The 17,843-nt window shown below is 43.3% G+C and overlaps 1 protein-coding gene and 1 long non-coding RNA gene across 2 annotated transcripts; one reads left to right on the forward strand and one right to left on the reverse strand.

Moving 5' to 3' along the window:
• Positions 1-1,796: 1,796 nt before the first annotated feature.
• On the reverse strand, positions 1,797-11,070 carry LOC139563085 (src substrate protein p85-like; the record flags this gene model as incomplete). The annotated part of the gene is given in 8 exon segments (XM_071381364.1): positions 1,797-1,907; positions 6,575-6,685; positions 7,410-7,464; positions 7,803-7,913; positions 8,543-8,672; positions 8,949-9,022; positions 9,285-9,368; positions 10,984-11,070. Coding segments are annotated over 7 exon segments (676 nt in total), but the record flags the coding sequence as incomplete, so codon positions are not given.
• Positions 11,071-11,933: 863 nt separating this feature from the next.
• LOC139563197 (uncharacterized) lies at positions 11,934-15,617 on the forward strand. Its single transcript, XR_011672503.1, has 2 exons — positions 11,934-12,167; positions 15,382-15,617. It is a non-coding gene; the product is annotated as an uncharacterized lncRNA (long non-coding RNA).
• Positions 15,618-17,843: the final 2,226 nt, after the last annotated feature.

Genomic DNA, 17,843 nt, shown 5'->3' on the forward strand with positions numbered 1-17,843 from the left:
AGCGTTGTGAAGAAGGCGCAGCAGCGCCTCTTCAACCTCAGGAGGCTGAAGAAATTCGGCTTGTCACCAAAAGCACTCACAAACTTCTACAGATGCACAATCGAGAGCATCCTGTCGGGCTGTATCACCGCCTGGTACGGCAACTGCTCCGCCCACAACCGTAAGGCTCTCCAGAGGGTAGTGAGGTCTGCAGAACGCATCACCGGGGGCAAACTACCTGCCCTCCAGGACACCTACACCACCCGATGTCACAGGAAGGCCATAAAGATCATCAAGGACAACAACCACCCAAGCCACTGCCTGTTCACCCCGCTATCATCCAGAAGGCGAGGTCAGTACAGGTGCATCAAAGCAGGGACCGAGAGACTGAAAAACAGCTTCTATCTCAAGGCCATCAGACTGTTAAACAGCCACCACTAACATTTAGCGGCCGCTGCCAACATACTGACTCAACTCCAGCCACTTTAAAAATGGGAATTGATGGAAATTATGTAAAAATGTACCACTAGCCACTTTAAACAATGCCACTTAATATAATGTTTACATACCCTACATTACCCATCTCATATGTATATACTGTACTCTATATCATCTACTGCATCTTGCCATCTTTATGTAATACATGTACCACTAGCCACTTTAAACTATGCCACTTTATGTTTACATACCCTACAGTACTCATCTCATATGTATATACCGTACTCTATACCATCTACTGCATCTTGCCATGCCGTTCTGTACCACCACTCATTCATATATCTTTATGTACATATTCTTTATCCCTTTACACTGTGTGTGTGTATAAGGTAGTAGTTGTGGAATTGTTAGGTTAGATTACTTGTTGGTTATTACTGCATTGTCGGAACTAGAAGCACAAGCATTTCGCTACACTCGCATTAACATCTGCTAACCATGTGTATGTGACTAATAAAATTTGATTTGATTTGATTTGAAAACAAGTGCGTATGCATAAGGCTGTACAACATACACCGGGGTATTTGGAAAAAGCCACGATGATTTTCAATAACGTCAATACCATTGAATCTATTTCTGTGTTTTAATAAATATTTGAACCTACTTTTTAACTAAATGCCTGCAGTCAACTTGTGCAATATGTTAGGAGAAAGATCGAGTTCTTCATTTCACCCGTCAAATAATTTTTCATTATGAAGCTTACCAATAGTCCCCAGTCACGTGGTGTGTGTTTACAAGCACAGAGCGAGACCAGAGCCTTGAGTCACTCACTGTTGTGCAGAATGCGCCAGGTGATCGAATTACAGTATGGAATTTATAACTAAATGTTTGCCAGCTAGATATCTTATAACTATTAAGTTAACTGTCTAAAATGTGCAAAATGCTCTGCAGTTGTGCATTTAATGTGCTAATTTAGTAGCTAGTTTTCTATCTAGCTAACTGTTTAGCTTCCTCCAAAATCAAGCAGTTGCTTGGTAACACCAGATAATCACCTCCTGGATCAAGAGCCTTGCCGTCTAATATTTGCTTTAGGCGAACAGCAAACTGTGAGTAGCATTATTTAGTTACTTGTATAGTTTAGTTCAGAGACTGTATACAACGTCCGCAACGCGATTGTTAGCGTTCGCTATGGGATTTTACATTTACTTGTTAGCATTTCTAACCTTTCGTATTAGAGTATCAGTTGGGTTTGAAAACAGGGCCCCTTGTGTTCAGTGCCGGTATTACTGAATAACCCGGTATTGCACACAAGGTCGGTATCACGGTATGACACTCTGGATACCGCCCAAGCCTAGTGTGTGCGTGACAAAAGGGACACACACCTTTCTGAGACTCGTGCTTCTCGGTTTTGCCCTGGTACTCAAAGCCCAAGGCGCTCTTGTCCACCTTGTCCGTCTCCACTCCGAACTTCCCGCCAAAACCTTTGGTGTAATCTGGTGGATACCCGGGAAAGTGGTTGGGAAAATAGCAGATATAGTTAATCATAGGAAGAAAAGAAAAAAAATAGGTTGGGCTTGCCCCCAAGGCAAAGAATTCAGAGTTCAGTCAAGGTACCATCTGGATACACATTCTACATTATATATACACAGGCAAGTGTTAGTCACTGACACACAGCCCAAAAACCAAGTTAAACAGGAACTGCACAGCAGCCGATCAAGCTAAAGCACAACAAAGCACTGGATTTGGCAAGAAAACTGCAAACCGGTGGACTTCAACCCTGGTTGTGGAGAGCTACAGGAAGTGCAGGTATTTGTTACAGCCCAGCACTAAAACATCAAAACCGTAATAAGCCGAATTAGGTGTGTCAGAACTGGGCAGGAAGTCAAACCTGCACATCCTGTAGGGTTGTTCCACAAAATTAGTGCCCTTTGATATTTTAAAGTAGAAATAGTGCACAAATAATGAATTTTAAAAAGGCTGTTATATTAAATGAAGTGCCCTTAAAAATAGACCACATGGACAATTCAATGAATACATTTGTTTATTTGAATGAAGACTTGCTAAAGTGCCAAATTCAGCATTTTGATTTTCCGTCAACCCTGTGTCACTTCTATGAAGATTTCAACCCACAATACATTGTTTACCCAAGTTTCATCATCACTGTAAAGTCCTAGTTATTTTGTTGCTTGACAAAGTCATTTCTGATTAATGTACCATACCAGTCTAAAGTGTGGACACTTGCTCATTCAAGGGGTTTTCTTATTTTTTACTATTTTCTACATTGTAGAATATTAGTGAAGACATCAAAACTATGAAATAACAAATATGGAATCATGTAGTAACCCCAAAAAGTGTTATATTTTTGATTGATCTTATATTTGAGATTCTTCAAAGTAGCCACCCTTTGCCTTGACAGCTTTGCACACCCTTGGCATTCCCTCAACCAGCTTCATTAGCTAGTCACCGGGAATGCATTTCAATTAACAGGGGTGCCTTGTTAAGTGAATTTGTGGAATTTCTTTCCTTCTTAATGTGTTTGAGCCAATCAATTGTGTTGTGACAAGGTAGGGGTGGTATACAGATGACATCCCTATTTGATAAAAGACCATATTATGGCAAGAACAGCTCAAATAAACAAAGAGAAACGACAGTCCATCATTACTTTAAGACATGAAGGTCAGTCAATGCGGAAAATGTCAAGAACTTTGAATGTTTCTTCAAGTGCAGTTGCAAAAACCCATCAAGCGCTATGCAACTGGCTCTCATGAGGACCGCCAGAGGAAAGGAAGATCCAGAGTTACCACTGCTGCAGAGGATAAGTTCATTAAAGTTACCATCCTCAGAAATTGCAACCCAAATAAATACTTCAAAGTTCAATTTTGGTTCCAACAACCACGTCTTTGGAAGACGCAGCGTAAGTGAACGGATGATCTCTGCATGCATGGTTCCCACAGTTAAGCATGGAGGAGGAGGTATGATGGTGCTTTGCTGGTGACACTGTCAGTGATTTATTTAGAATTCAAGGCACACTTAACCAGCATGGCTACCACAGCAATACACCATCCCATCTGGTTTGCGCTTTATTTTATATTTAACTAGGCAAGTTAGGTAAGAACAAATTCTTAATTACAATGACGGCCTACCAAAAGACAAATGGCCTCCTGCGGGGGATGTTGGCTGGGATTACAAATAAACTTATTAAAAGTAAAAATATGGGACGAAACACACATCACGACAAGACAGACAACACTACATAAAGAGAGACCTAAGATGACAACACAGCATGGTAGCAACACAAAATGGTAGCAGCACAAAACAGGGTACAAACACCGTTGGGCACAGACAACAGCACAAAGGGCAAGAAGGTAGAGACAACAGTATACCATGCAAAGCAGCCACAGTACACCATGCAAAGCAGCCACAACTGTCAGTAAGATTGTCCATGATTGAGTCTTTGAATGAAGAGATTGAGATAAAACTGTCTAGTTAGAGTGTTTGTTGCAGCTCGTTCCAGTCGCTAGCTGTAGCGAACTGAAAAGACAAGTGACCCAAGGATGTGTGTGCTTTGGGGACCTTTAACAGAATGTGACTGGCAGAACGGGTGATGTACAGTGGGGCAAAAAGGTATTTAGTCAGCCACCAATTGTGCAAGTTCTCCCACTTAAAAAGATGAGAGAGGCCTGTAATTTTCATCATAGGTACACTTCAACTATGACAGACAAAATGAGAAAAAGAAATCCAGAAAATCACATTGTAGGATTTTTAATGAATTTATTTGCAAATTATGGTGGAAAATAAGTATTTGGTCACCTACAAACAAGCAAGATTTCTGGCTCTCACAGACCTGTAAGAGACCTCTTCTTTAAGAGGCTCCTCTGTCCTCCAGAGGGGGTACGCAGCTGGAGGTTGAATGTTTGAAGGGGTACGGGACTATAAAAAGTTTGGGAACCACTGCAATAGAGGAAACCAAGTCTAGATGTAACTTTAGCCTGCAGGTTTGATATGTGCTGAGAGAAGGACAGTGTACTGTCTAGCCATACTCCCAAGTACTTGTATGAGGTGACAACCTAAAGCTCTAAACCCTCAGAGGTAGTAATCACACCTGTGGGGAGAGGGCCTTTCTTCATACCAAACCACATGATCTTTGTTTTGGAGATGTTCAGAAGACTTTTACGGGCAGAGAAAGCTTGTTGGACACTAAGAAAACTTTGTTGTAGAGCATTTAACACAAAAGCCATGGAGGGGCCAGTTGAGTATAAGACTATCATCTGCATACAAATGGATGATAGAGCTTCCTACTCCCGGAGCTATGTTGTTGATGTAAATTGAGAAGAGTGTGGGGCCTAGGATTGAGCCTTGGGGTACACCCTTGGTGACCGGCAGTGACTGAGATAGCAGGTGTTCTGACTTTATACACTGCACTCCTTGAGAGACGTAGTTAGCAAACCAGGCCAAAGCCCCTCAGAGACACCAATACTCCTTAGCCAGCCCACAAGAATGGAATGGTCTACCGTATCAAAAGCTTTGGCCAAGTAAATTAAAATAGCAGCGCAACATTGCTTAGAATCAAGGGCAATGGTGACATCATTGAGGACATTTTAAGGTCACAGTGACACATCCATAACCGAAGCGGAAACCAGATTGCATACCAGAGAGAATACTACAGACATCAAGAAAGCCAGTCAGTTGATTATTGACAAGTTTTTACAACACTTTTGATACAGGGAAAAATAGAAATAGGCCTATAACAGTTTGGATCAGCTTGATCTCCCCTTTTAAATAAAGGGTGAACTGTGGCTGCCTTCCAAGCAATGGGAATCTCCCCAGTGAGGATAGACAGGTTTAAAAGGTCAGATATATAATTGCCAAGTCTAAGGGAAGAAAACTTTAAGAAGAAAGGGTCTAAACCATCTGCCCCAGATGTTTTTTTGGGGGTCAAGTTTAAGGAGCTCCTTTAGAAACTTTGTAGCGAGGCAGGGGAAAAAGAGGGAGGTGCATCGAGGCTAGTCGCATTAGAAGGGGTGGGAGATGAGGAAATGTTGGACGGGTAAGGAGGCATGGCTGAGTCAAATAGGAATCCTGACTAAATGAAGAGGTGATTAAAGAGCTCAGCCATGTGCTTCTTGTCAGTAACAACCACATCATCAACTTTAAGGGGCATGGGCAGCTGTGAGGAGGAGGGTTTATTCTCCAGGTCTTTAACCGTTTTTCAGAACTTCTTGGGGTTCGACCCACAGAGAGAGAACTGCTCCTTAAAGTAACTAACTTTGGCCTTCCGGATAGCCTGAGTGCACTTATTTCTCATTTCCCTGAAGGAGAGCCAGTCAGCCTGAGTATGCGTGTGCCAAGCCTTTCGTCAAATGCAATTCTTGAGGTAGTGTAACTGCAAGATCATGGTCGAACCAGGAACTGAACCGGTTTTTAATTCTCATTTTCTTTTTGGGGGCGTGTTTGTTAACAATATCACTAAAGATATCAAAAAAGAAGGTCCAAACTTCAACAGAGGGGATCAAGCTAATTTCATACCAATTTAGAGGCCAGGTCATGAAAGGCCTCTAAATTTAGAGGCCTGCTCATTAAAGTTTTTAGCAAGCGTCTATGACAAATCTTAGTGAGACTATCATTTGTTTTTCAACAGGACAATGACCCAACACATCTCCAGGCTGTGTAATGGCTATTTCACCAAAAAGGCGAGTGGAGTGCTGCATCAGATGACGTGTCCTCCACAATCATCCGACCTCAACCCAATTGAGATGGTTTGGGATGAAAAAGGTAGCTACTTTGAAGAATCTCAAATATATTTTGATTTGTTTAACACTGTTTTGGTTACTACATGATTCCATATGTGTTATTTCATAGTTTTGATGTCTTCACTATTGTTCTACAATGTATAAAAGAGTACAAATAAAGAAAAACCCTTGAATGAGTAGGTGTCCAAACTTTTGGTACTATATACACACACGACTGTGTACTCATGTTATGCTACACAAACCTTTCTGGGACTTAACGTTTGCCATATTTTCCCCCACTAATGTATGTGTGCACGAATGTATGTGTGGGTGTCCATGTACAAATTATGTGTGTGTATTACATTTACATTTTAGTCATTTAGCAGACGCTCTTATCCAGAGCGACTTACAGTAGAACTCGCTACACAAACCTTTCTGGGAGTCGTGTTTCTCCGTTTTGCCTTGGTATTCAAAGCCCATTGCAGTCTTGTCCACGCGGTCTGCCTGCACCCCGTATTTCCCCCCAAACCCTGTGGAGTAGTCTGCACATCAAAGCAGGGGGAGGGGTCAAGAATGAAGCAGGGAATGGTGGCTGCAGTGATGAATACTCAACAAAAAAATCAACCCCTAGCCCATACAATCTAGGCACTTCATGTACAGTAGGTCTGGGATAAAATTCAGATTGACTGTTTAATAGTATAGGTGTGAGCAATATGGGTAAATTTCCCCCTAGCTTGTCAGAGGGCAAGGTGGAGCTGTTGTGATCTTGCTTAATGTAGTCATTTTAGTTTAAGTGCCTTAGGAGCTAGGGGTTCATTTAGGATTGGGCACATAGAGCTAACAACTAGATGGGGGTGAGGAACAATGGTGGTCACAGCACGGAATCACAGGAGTGCAGCTGGAGTCGGGGAGCACTGAAAGCTAAAAGCCAGGAGCATACTCACTCACACAGCATCGGATGCCACTCACACCCATCCTAATACCATAAAGGTCTGACTGGACCAGATACGATGTCATCCAGATGGTCTACAGAGCAGACAGTTCTGAACTATGTGAAGTGTCTAAACTACGAGTGTGTATTCAGAAGGCTCAGGTCAGTTTGACCTTTTACCGCCTGATGGATACAGTAAGGATTTGTGGGGACTAAGGATAGTGAGCTGATCTTAGATCAGAGCTAAATTGTGCAACTTCTACCCCAGAGTTACAAAACATTGAACTGTTCAACTTGTGTCGTTTGCCTGTGTTAACAGACCGTGTAAAAATCACCTTTCTGCGATGCGTGCTTCTCCGTCTTCCCGGCATAGTCAAACCCGACGGCGGACTGAAAAGGGAGAGATCTCCATGTTGAAGTTAACAAAAGTCACCAGCCAAAGGAGAACGCAGCATTTCTCAGCACCATCATCCAGTATCTTTTCATGCTACTCAAGTATTCACATCTAAATGACATAACTTGAGAGATGGGCACTTACTCAAATTCTATTCTTTTCATTCATCCTATAAATTGGGTATTCCTATTGGGTACCTCAAAAACTATCTTACAAGGGAGATCTGTCCCAAAATGCCACATCATATATTGATGTCAAGACCTAAAATCTCTGTGTGGTTTTTCCTGACCATGTGACCTGACCATAGAGCCCAATGTGACCATGATGAGCGTACCTTGTCGACGCGGTCGCCCTGCACTCCAAACTTCCCCCCGAAGCCTTTGGATGTGTCTGTCTGAGAGCAGTGCTTGGACAGCTTACTCTGGTACTCATGACCCACCGCAGACTGGAGGGGAGGGGGAGAGAAAGAGAGGTGAATAAATGCAAACAGTGTGAGGCTGACTGCTGGGTATGCAGTGGTTTGATCAGGTGTTGACCGCCGAGTCACACACACAGAGTGGGGTAAACAGTGCTGAGTCATAATATTCACAACACACTGAGCAGTGTGCAGGCAGAGTGAGGGGGGGGGGGGCTAAAATGGCCCCCTGCCTGCCCACCGTCACACCCTGTTCTCACACACACAAAGAAAGAGAAATAGAGAGAGAGAGAGCATTGTGGATAACACAACTCAAACAGCAATGATGAGCTCAGCTGCTTTTGCCACAAATCACAGTCAACGCACGGCAACATTCCTGTGTGCGCATGTGTAAAAGTAAACATATCAGTAGAAGACTGAAATGCAATTGGCAATTTATGCCAATCAGATGAGGTTAAACTAATTCCATTCCAAAATAATGTTCCTGCGCTCCCTCTGGAGACTGTTGTTATAGCGATCAGCTGTTGGTCCTGGGCTTTGAATCATTGGATAATCAGCTTTTCTACAGATGTGGTCGCCAAAATAAAATATAATCAAATTGCTGTGGTCTGAAGGGCATTTCCCGTTCCAGTAATTCTATTACTATGGTCACCACTCACTTTGTCCATGCGGTCCTGCTGCACCCCAAACTTGCCCCCATAGCCATCTGAGGCCTTGGGCATGGTGGCCTGCTCCTTCTGCCTCAGGTCACTGTGCTCCGATGACACGTTCTCACGCAGCTTGTGGATACTGGAGAGGGGGTAGGAGGGAAAAGATTGGGAGGAGGGAGAGAAATAATGGGGTAAGAATGACTGAGCTTCACTGGCCATCCTCAAAAACCTGATGACAGGTAAAAAAAAAAACTTAACTGAATAATGAAATGATTAAAGATGTAATATCGTCGAACGGTAGACAATGTGAAGACCATGATTACAATGACATTGAAATGATCATGTTTGAAATGTGGTGACGCCGATAACGATAAACTGGTGTTGATGACAAGGATGACAAAGCAGCGCTACTTACTTAATGTGTTCCTGGTGACCGGAGCCTTCCACCGTCTTGGCCCCCCACCGCTGTTCCTTCTCCGAAACGTCATTCTGTTAGCACGGAAACAAGGAGCAAGGTGGTCAGCGGGGGAGGAGAGGAAAGAGGAAGATATAAAAATTTAAAAAAATTGGGAAATAGGGGAGGCAAAGGAAGAGAGAGAGGAAGAGGAGTAGTCAAATAAAAAATGATTTAGTGGACATTGGGTAAGGAGGGAGGAGAGGATATGGTGAGGTGTTAAGACGAAACAGCAAAAAACAGGGGAAAAACAGCCTGGACTAATGAAGTGGGACTTCATTACCGTGGTCGACTTACCTCAAAGTCTGGGTCTGTCTCCCAGTCATCACCTCCATCATCCACCGCCACGGTGACGGACTGACCTGCTGCTGCCTTCCACATCTGGGGAGAATTGGCATATCAATATTCAAACATGCATCTTCCTATGATTTTTATAGGACCTAAAAACCCCATCTGAATGTCATTAAACATTAGCAGACAACTGAATAACCAGTATGAAGTCTTTCAAAAGCTGGGATGGGGGTATTGTGGTGTATTTGCATTTTTTTTTTAGGCTGCCTTTGGCCATCATCCAAGTCTCAGCAAGAAGGGCCACTTTTAACTAAGACCTAACTCTGCACAAGGCTGGCATCTGTGTTCAATGAGCGGGTAGTACGCGACGTGGCTCCATTCATTCCGAGATGGGGAAAAGGAGGGAGGATGCACCCTGTTACAACATGGGACTCTCTCTCTGTAACAACAAAATGGTCTTCCGTCTGGCGCAGTTGTGACATACATACCACACCCCATGTGTAGTAAAGCCCCTTAAAAAACGTATAAAATAATAAAAAAAGAGGTGCGGCCATAGACGGGTTGGTTGTTTAGCTACAAAACCGACGTGTGCGCAACTATGGGGCAAAACAGATGGGGTTGGCTTAAAATGTTGACAACATGTAAACAATATTTCGTCTCCAATGTTTATTGAAAACATACATACATTTGCACAATGAACACTTGTTTCTCAAATATATCGTTACAGTTGTTGGCTAGCTATCTAGCGAATTTTTTGCCATATCATTGACGTGAAATCAGTCAAAACAAGCCATGGTATCAAGTCCAGGACAAGATTAAACTAGTTGAAACGAGCCACTTACGATTCCCCACACGGCAGTTTCTTGTTCGCGATCTGGCCATCCAGCATCAAAACTATTCACGACTTCGGCCCTATTGAAACATGCGCATTGTTTCAGTGTTGTCAGCTAACCTATTCTAGCGATTCCAAGTTAACCACAAAAGCCACTTATTGTATTGCGCATTGACGATGAGTAGTCATAGTATTGAAGGCTTCCAGCACCACCACACACGTAGATTGAGTGTTTCGTTAGAAAAGCTACGTCCATAATACAAATGCAAGACAATTGGCTTAATTAGCTAACGTCAGCTAGAAGAAAAAAAATCCAGGCAGCTGTGTATTCATAGTATTTCTGCGTTTATTAGCTGGACTGGTCGACTGGACCACTGTAGCAACAATAGTCGTTCAAATGTGCTGCCTTGTCAAGTGCACTTGCGAGAGATTAAACAAATAACATTGACATAAGTAGCTTGTAAAGTAGCTACATTATTAGCATTTTCTTGATTGCTGATCTTTATCAAACCTTGTGACACATTTTCGTTTGCAGTGATTTAACAGTGGAATCAGAAAAGACGGTACAGAGAATGCTATTTCTATTAGACAATGACAGACATGAAGAACAAGTTTAGCTAGATTATTTAGCTACTAAACATGAAGAGGTTCATAGTAATTTAATATTATTTCCTGTTCCAGTTACTTGCTCTGCTTGTGTCGAAAATTATTTTGCCACTGGTCGAGCTCGGATTGGTTTTTCAATTCAGCCTGCATTCCATCCTGCGAGCGCGTAGTAGTTAAGAGATACTTCCATGTTAATCTAAATTACTTACTTTTTATGAAAATGTCCTGCAGTCAAAAATATATATTTGAGATGTGAAAATAATGCACCTCTTGACAGTCCTCGGGGTGTGATGGAACATTCCTTTTGGCCCGCTCTCTTCCGGCTCTCCCAATATTCAACTTCCTGCTTGGGGAGCGACGCAGTTCTCATAGAGGTAGACAGAGGACTCATCTTTTCCCACGTTCAAAACAACTCGGAACTCAGAAATCTACGACTTCATTGCGTTCAATACAACTGGGAACGAGCTCCGACTGGAAAAATATTGATTTGAACGGTCATCCAACTCGGGAATTCCAAATCGGAAACTCAGCCCTCGTTCAAGAGTTCTGACCTGAAAATCACTGACATCATGATTTAAACTCTTTCTCCGACGTCCCAGTTGTTTCGAATGTGGCACTAGTATCTGTACCATTATAGTTGCATGGGCAGTGTCATTGAGGCAATCTCCATTTTGAAGTAGTCAATTTTCTTCTTGATGGTTGGCTGATCCCTCCTGATGACCAGGAGGGTCCGCCAATGAAGTTAGAAGTCCCACCCAGTTGACTACTTTAAAATGGTGGAAGCCCTCAATTGCGCTGCCCATAATACAGCCTTTTGGCCACTAGAAGGGGGGTGACATAAAAAAAGAAGATGCATATCAATCCAAAACCATCCCACTCCTTCAGTCACAGTTCTAATCACATCCCTACACAGGCTCAGGGACATGTGAGGACGGAGCATTCAATCAAAGGATTCCTTGTAGTGCCTCTGCTGTAAAATCCCTGAAGCCTCATTCACAATAACCATAAGCACTCAGCAGGGCTTGGGAGTAACGCCACGTGCACACTGCTTTCATCATCACTTTGCTGTACGGTACATTTTATGCAATTGTCACAATCCATGCTCTGCATCTTCACAGTTGAGATCACACAAAGGGAAAACACGCCTCCGGGGAGATGGTGGAAGTGGGCGTGTTGAGTTAGTAGGGAGGAGTGTGGAGACGGTCAACGTCAAAGGTAGAGGGGAGAGACGGAAATGGCGGCGAGTAGCGCTGATGAAATGGAGAAAAAGTTGATGGAAGCAACAGCTGTCCTCGAATGCGAACAATATGTGTGTCAGTTCTGACGGTACGGGGCGGGAGGATGAGGGTCAAGGACCGAAATGGTCGGTCATGAAAAGACAGAGGAAGAAGAGAGATCACGATACAGAAAGCAGTGGCGTGTCTAGTGAAGAAAGCATAAAGAGGGCCAAGGTAGGAAGCAAGAGTAATGATGTGTTGGAGTGGAAAGTGGTGATGGTGTTTGATGACACCACAGGGCCTCATTTACACCCTATCCAACTAACTAATGCCATAGAGAAAGAGGTAGGTGAAGTCAAACTAGTTCGGTTCATTGCACATGGTAGGTTGTTCATATTTTGAGGTAGCCAGCAAGAAAATATTTTGAAAATGGAAAAGCTTAATGGGAAGAAGATTAAAAGCCATTTCCCTGGTGCTTATGCTAGATTGAGGGGAGTCATCACTGGGGTCCCTATATCTATGTCCATGGATGATATTAAAGAAAATGTGAAGGGAGGAAGAGGGATTGATGCCAAAATGGTTGATCAGTAGGAAAGAGGGTCGAAGAAGTGAAAGCCTATCAGTGCTATTGAGATTTGAGAATGTTTTACCTGGAAAAGTACAGATACGATTCCTTAGTTTCAATGTCAGAGAATTTGTCCCATCCTCATTGCAGTGTTTTAAATGCCAAAGAATGGGACATGTGGCTGTTCAATGGAAAGGAAGGAAAACATGTGCCAAGTGTGGAGGGGAACATGATTACGGTGAATGTGGGAGCAATTTGAAGGTTAAGTGTTGTAAATGTGTGGGGGGGGGGGGACATTGTGCAGCATTTGTGGATGCCAGGTACAGAGAGAGGGTAGAGAGGCTCAGAGATATAGAATTAGTCATGAAATATCGTATGCAGAGGCTGAAAGACAGATTGGTGGAACTACAGTGGGTAGTGATGTATCTTCCATGACTAATCTTTAAGTAAGTGGACCTAATGTCGGGTATGGTGTTTCTGATGGTCTTGGCATGGTTTCGAGGCCTGTTCAGAAATCTTGTGCTCATGAATGTGCGCTGTCAAAGGACACATTGATCATGAATAAAGTTGACATCATAGCTCTTATTGGTAAGGTTATCAATACGACTCGGGTTGTGGAAAGCAGAAATGCCAGGTTGAAGGTTATTGTGGAGACGGTAAAAGAGATGTTGGGGGGTAACAGATGTTACTGTTGAAATGGTTGTTGACATGCTTAACAATCCTGAGGGTGCAGTGTTTCAGAATGATATAGATCAAGTGTAAAGGGGTAGGGGAGTTGTGGAGGGGTTTGGGGAGGGGGGGTAGAAGTTAATAGGGATTTATTTGTTTTTTATTTTATTTTCATGGTAGTACAGAATTGGGCAGATCATAATTGATTGTACATTCCAGCACAGTACGTGGCGGCATGCACTTAAACGATTGTTTGCGGACCTCCATGATATCATAGAAGAAGAAGAAGATGCCGACGGCGGAAGGGGGAGTGCTGGTTGATTCGTTGAGTGAAGTCGGTGAGAATGAATGAAAGACAGTTACAGCGGGAAATGGATCAAAAATAGCAAAAGTTGTAAATCAGTTTCTAGTAGGAGTGCGATTCATCAACAACAATGTTTATTTATTTTATTTTTATTTCACCGTTATTTAACCAGGTAGGCAAGTTGAGAACACGTACTCATTTACAATTGCGACCTGGCCAAGATAAAAAAAAGCAGTTCGACACATACAACAACACAGAGTTACACATGGAGTAAAACAAACATACAGTCAATAATACAGTAGAAAAATAAGTCTATATACAATGTGAGCAAGTGAGGTGAGATAAGGGAGGTGAAGGCAAAAAATATATATATATAAATAAATAAAAATATAAAAAAGGCCATGGTGGCGAAGTAAATACAATATAGCAAGTAAAAAACACTGAAACGGTTGGTTTGCAGTGGAAGAATGTGCAAAGTAGAGATAGAAATAATGGGGTGCAAAGGAGCAAAATAAATAAATAAATACAGTAGGTAAAGAGGTAGTTGTTTGGGCTAAATTATAGATGGGCTATGTACAGGTGCAGTAATCTGTATTTCTGTATATAAAATGTATTTCTGGGAGATCAATTTGAGGTCATGGAGATGGTTAAGGAGGCATTAGGAAAGGTAGAGCCAGTCAGTGACCAGGAATGTTTTTTTTTCTTTCCCTGCTGTCTCTCTAAATGATCAGGATCTGAAGTGTAGAGTTTTGATTTTCGTGTGAAACTGGGATACATAAGCATTTGTGAATAAACCTTTACAGTGTCGAATTGCAAAAAGTATGGTCATGTGTCAAGTCTATACCAACGGAAGAAATATGTTTGTAAAGAAGGTGATGATCTACAGTGTTGCAATTGTGGTGGAAATCACATTGCTGAATTCCTGGAGTTCCCTGCTAGGGTGGAGGAGTTTGAAGTAGCATGAATCCGGGCTGTACAGCAGGTCTCCTACACAGGGGCACAGGAAATTGTTGAAGGAGCGAGTGGAGCTGAGGAAACTATGGCAGTGGATGCCCAGCAGCCAGTTGAGATTCAGAATGTTATTCATCAGTTGAAGGATACAGATACGTACATTGATAGTGGATTTTATGATGTTTATTGTTCAAGGGATTCATTGAACTGCCCGAACGAGCAAGAAGTCCAAGAAGCTGTACATAATTGTATCTGCAAGGTTTTTTGGTATTCAGGAAATAACAGCTGAAACATTGCAGGGAATACTGACTAAAGATGATCTCCTCCCAGGCCCCTGAGCCTGTGTAGGGTTGTGATTTGGATTGGACTATGACTGAAGGTGTGGGATGTTAATTTATTTATCTATTTTTGTTTCTTTGTATGATGATGTATTTATTTTCCATTTGCGCAATGGTTTCAAGAACAATATCCAGTTCATTACCCGTACAGTTGGTGGTTGTCACATCTGCTCCTGCAACGCCCTCTACTGCTCATCCTGTGTCTCCTTGACCTGCCGCCACTCCCCCAGTACACGTTCTCTCTCTCTCTCTCTCTCTCTCTCTCTCTCTCTCTCTCTCTCTCTCTCTCTCTCTCTCTCTCTCTCTCTCTCTCTCTCTCTCTCTCTCTCTCTCTCTCTCTCTCTCTCTCTCTCTCTCTCTCTCTCTCTCTCTCTCTCTCTCTCTCTCTCTCTCTCTCTCTCTCTCTCTCTCTCTCTCATTGTGTGGGTGGAGTCAGAGCAGATCCCCACCAGCTGCAACCTGTTCCATAATCAAGACCTCTACAAATACTCAGCCCTGCCACTTCCACACTGCCAGATTGTAATATCTGCTCAGTCAGTCTATGTTTCTAGCCGTTTGTTACTGTTCAGATCATGTTGTGCTTGGTTTCCTTGCCTGACGCTGTTTTCCTCTCCGCTACAGTTCTGCCCGCTCTGACTGGTCCCTGTCTCCAGTCCCACGTCTCGTCATCCTGCTACTCTGTCCTGGAATCCCCACTCTTCTACTCCCATGGATTCCTCTCCGGACCTGTTTACTCTGTCTCAACCCCTCTCGCTCCAGCCTCAGCCTCCGCACCTGGTTTCTAGCAATCCGCCCGAGCTTTCCCTGACCTGCACTCCATCTCCCCCCATGTTTCAATAAATACCTTGGTTACTTCGTCCCAGTCTCCTCATCTGAGTCTGCTCTTGAGTTCCCCTGTTCCACTCCGTGTAACAGTGGTGGCATGCACATTAAATTAGTATGGACGCCAGTATATCAGAGGAAGAGATCATGCAAAAGGTCAACTTTTTTTATATCACTTTGTAGAAGACGACTGTAGAGAAATGAGAAACCTGAGCAACAGAGGCAGTACATAAAGGGTAGAGAAGGAAATACAGAGTGTGACTGCAGCCAGCAACCACCGTCTCTGGCATTTTATCCCAATCATGTCATTCATTTGTAAAATAACGTCCCACAAGTGGGAATATGACAGACAGGGACAGCCAGGTGCAGGGAGAGGACAGGGAGAGGAAGAGAAGACACAGGTGAACACTTGAGGTCGCTATACGGGAAGAGCCTATGTCCTCAGAGTAAACCCCTTTGCTGACCCTGAGAACCACTCAAGCTACCAGACCTCCAACCCCAAGCACCTCTCAAGTCACCCAACCCACTAGACCCCATACCCGGAAACCCCAAGCCCTTAGACCCCTTCCCAGCAGCGCATTTTGACTGCAATCTAAGCAGAAGCAGATGGCCTGTCCGTTCCAGCACCACCTGCAGTTGACGAAGATGAGCTTTTTACCCAAAGCATCGTGGTTGGGCCACTCAAAGACATGTAAAGACTTGTCCCGAAGCCAGTCCTGCATTGTCTTGGATGTGTGCTTAGGGTTGTTGTCCTGTTGGAAGGTGAACCTTAGCCCCAGTCTGAGGACCTGAGCGCTCTGGAGCAGGTTTTCATCAAGGATCACTGTACTTTGCTCCGTTCATCTTTGCCTCGATCCTGACTAGTCTCCCAGTACCTGCCACTGAAAAACATCCCCACAGCATGATGCTTCCGCCACCATGCTTCACTGTAAGGATGGTGCTTGGCATTCCGGCTAAAGAGTTCAATCTTGGTTTCATCAGACCAGAGAATCTTGTTTCTCATGGTCTGAGTCCTTTTAGACACCTTTTGGTAAACTCCAAGTGGGCTGTTATGTACCTTTTACTGAAGAGTGGCTTCAATCTGGCCACTCTACCATAAAGCCTGATTGGTGGAGTGCTGCAGAGATTTTTGTGGTTGTTGAACTTAGTGGGTTTTGTCTGGCTAATAGCCTACACAAATGGGCTGCATTATTCAAGGTAAATTAAATCAAATTTAATCCAAATTGGGACTCCACTGGTGTCCTAAAGTCCTCCTTTCTTGTCTGCAAATGTTTTCACCACAGCCTGTAGGTCCAGGTTGCGGGTCCGACTGTTTTCTATACTGAGTATTGCCAACCCGGATAGTTTCCTGAGTCATTGTGCATTATATGTCCATCGTGGTACAAAACATTTTTACTTAGTCTTGATGCATGCCAATGTATACCAGAGATAAGGGACTGTTGGTATTGCAACCACTCAACTCAAACGACAGTTCACCAGTATGAAAGAAATCACAAAAGCTTTTTTTGTTTAAGTCTTCAAGAACTATTGTCTGCGTAAGAAGAATCTGTTTGCGTTTCCCAATTTATTGCCTGTCCAGTATCCAGACGACCTGTCCCCAGAGCTTCCTGTACAGTTAGTCTCTTTCCATAACGTGTTGAGACCGGCCTTTAAGGAGAATGAGCTTGCAACAAGAGGCTGAAGATGTTATAGAACTGCTGTATTTGAAGCACAACTCCCTTCTGCCTAGTTTCTCTGATGTTGCTACGGCAATCAAGCTGTTTGTACCGTCCCTGTGACTGTTGCTTCTGCGAGATCGTTTTCTAAACTAAAACTTATAAAGAACTACCTAAGAAGCATTAGGCTCTCGGTATGATATGCGCTTTTGAACACCTGAGTAAGCTCCACTCATTGCCCTGGCACCGTCATAGCCTTGACCACGGCATTTGTTCACTGATATCCCCTCATACTTTCAATCAGTTTATTTGTTCTTTTTCAGTCACAAGAAACAAACACTTAGCTTCCTAGTACATATGGAAATATGTGGTTTATGCATGACTTTTTGTAGAGTTACTGTCAAAATGATGTATTAAATAAAACAAATAGACATCAATGACAGGCGCATGGGCCTGCAAAACTCATGGCCCCCTCTTTACGGGGGCTGCGGGGGCGTCTGGTACGCCAGTGGTGAGTCTATGACCAACTCATCTCTGTACCCCACACATAGAGCAGTGAATTTCAAACACAGATTCATCCACAAAGAACAATGGGGGTTTTGCAAT

This window comes from Salvelinus alpinus, chromosome 33, assembly GCF_045679555.1.
Source record: "Salvelinus alpinus chromosome 33, SLU_Salpinus.1, whole genome shotgun sequence".
Classification (NCBI taxonomy): Eukaryota; Metazoa; Chordata; class Actinopteri; order Salmoniformes; family Salmonidae; genus Salvelinus; species Salvelinus alpinus.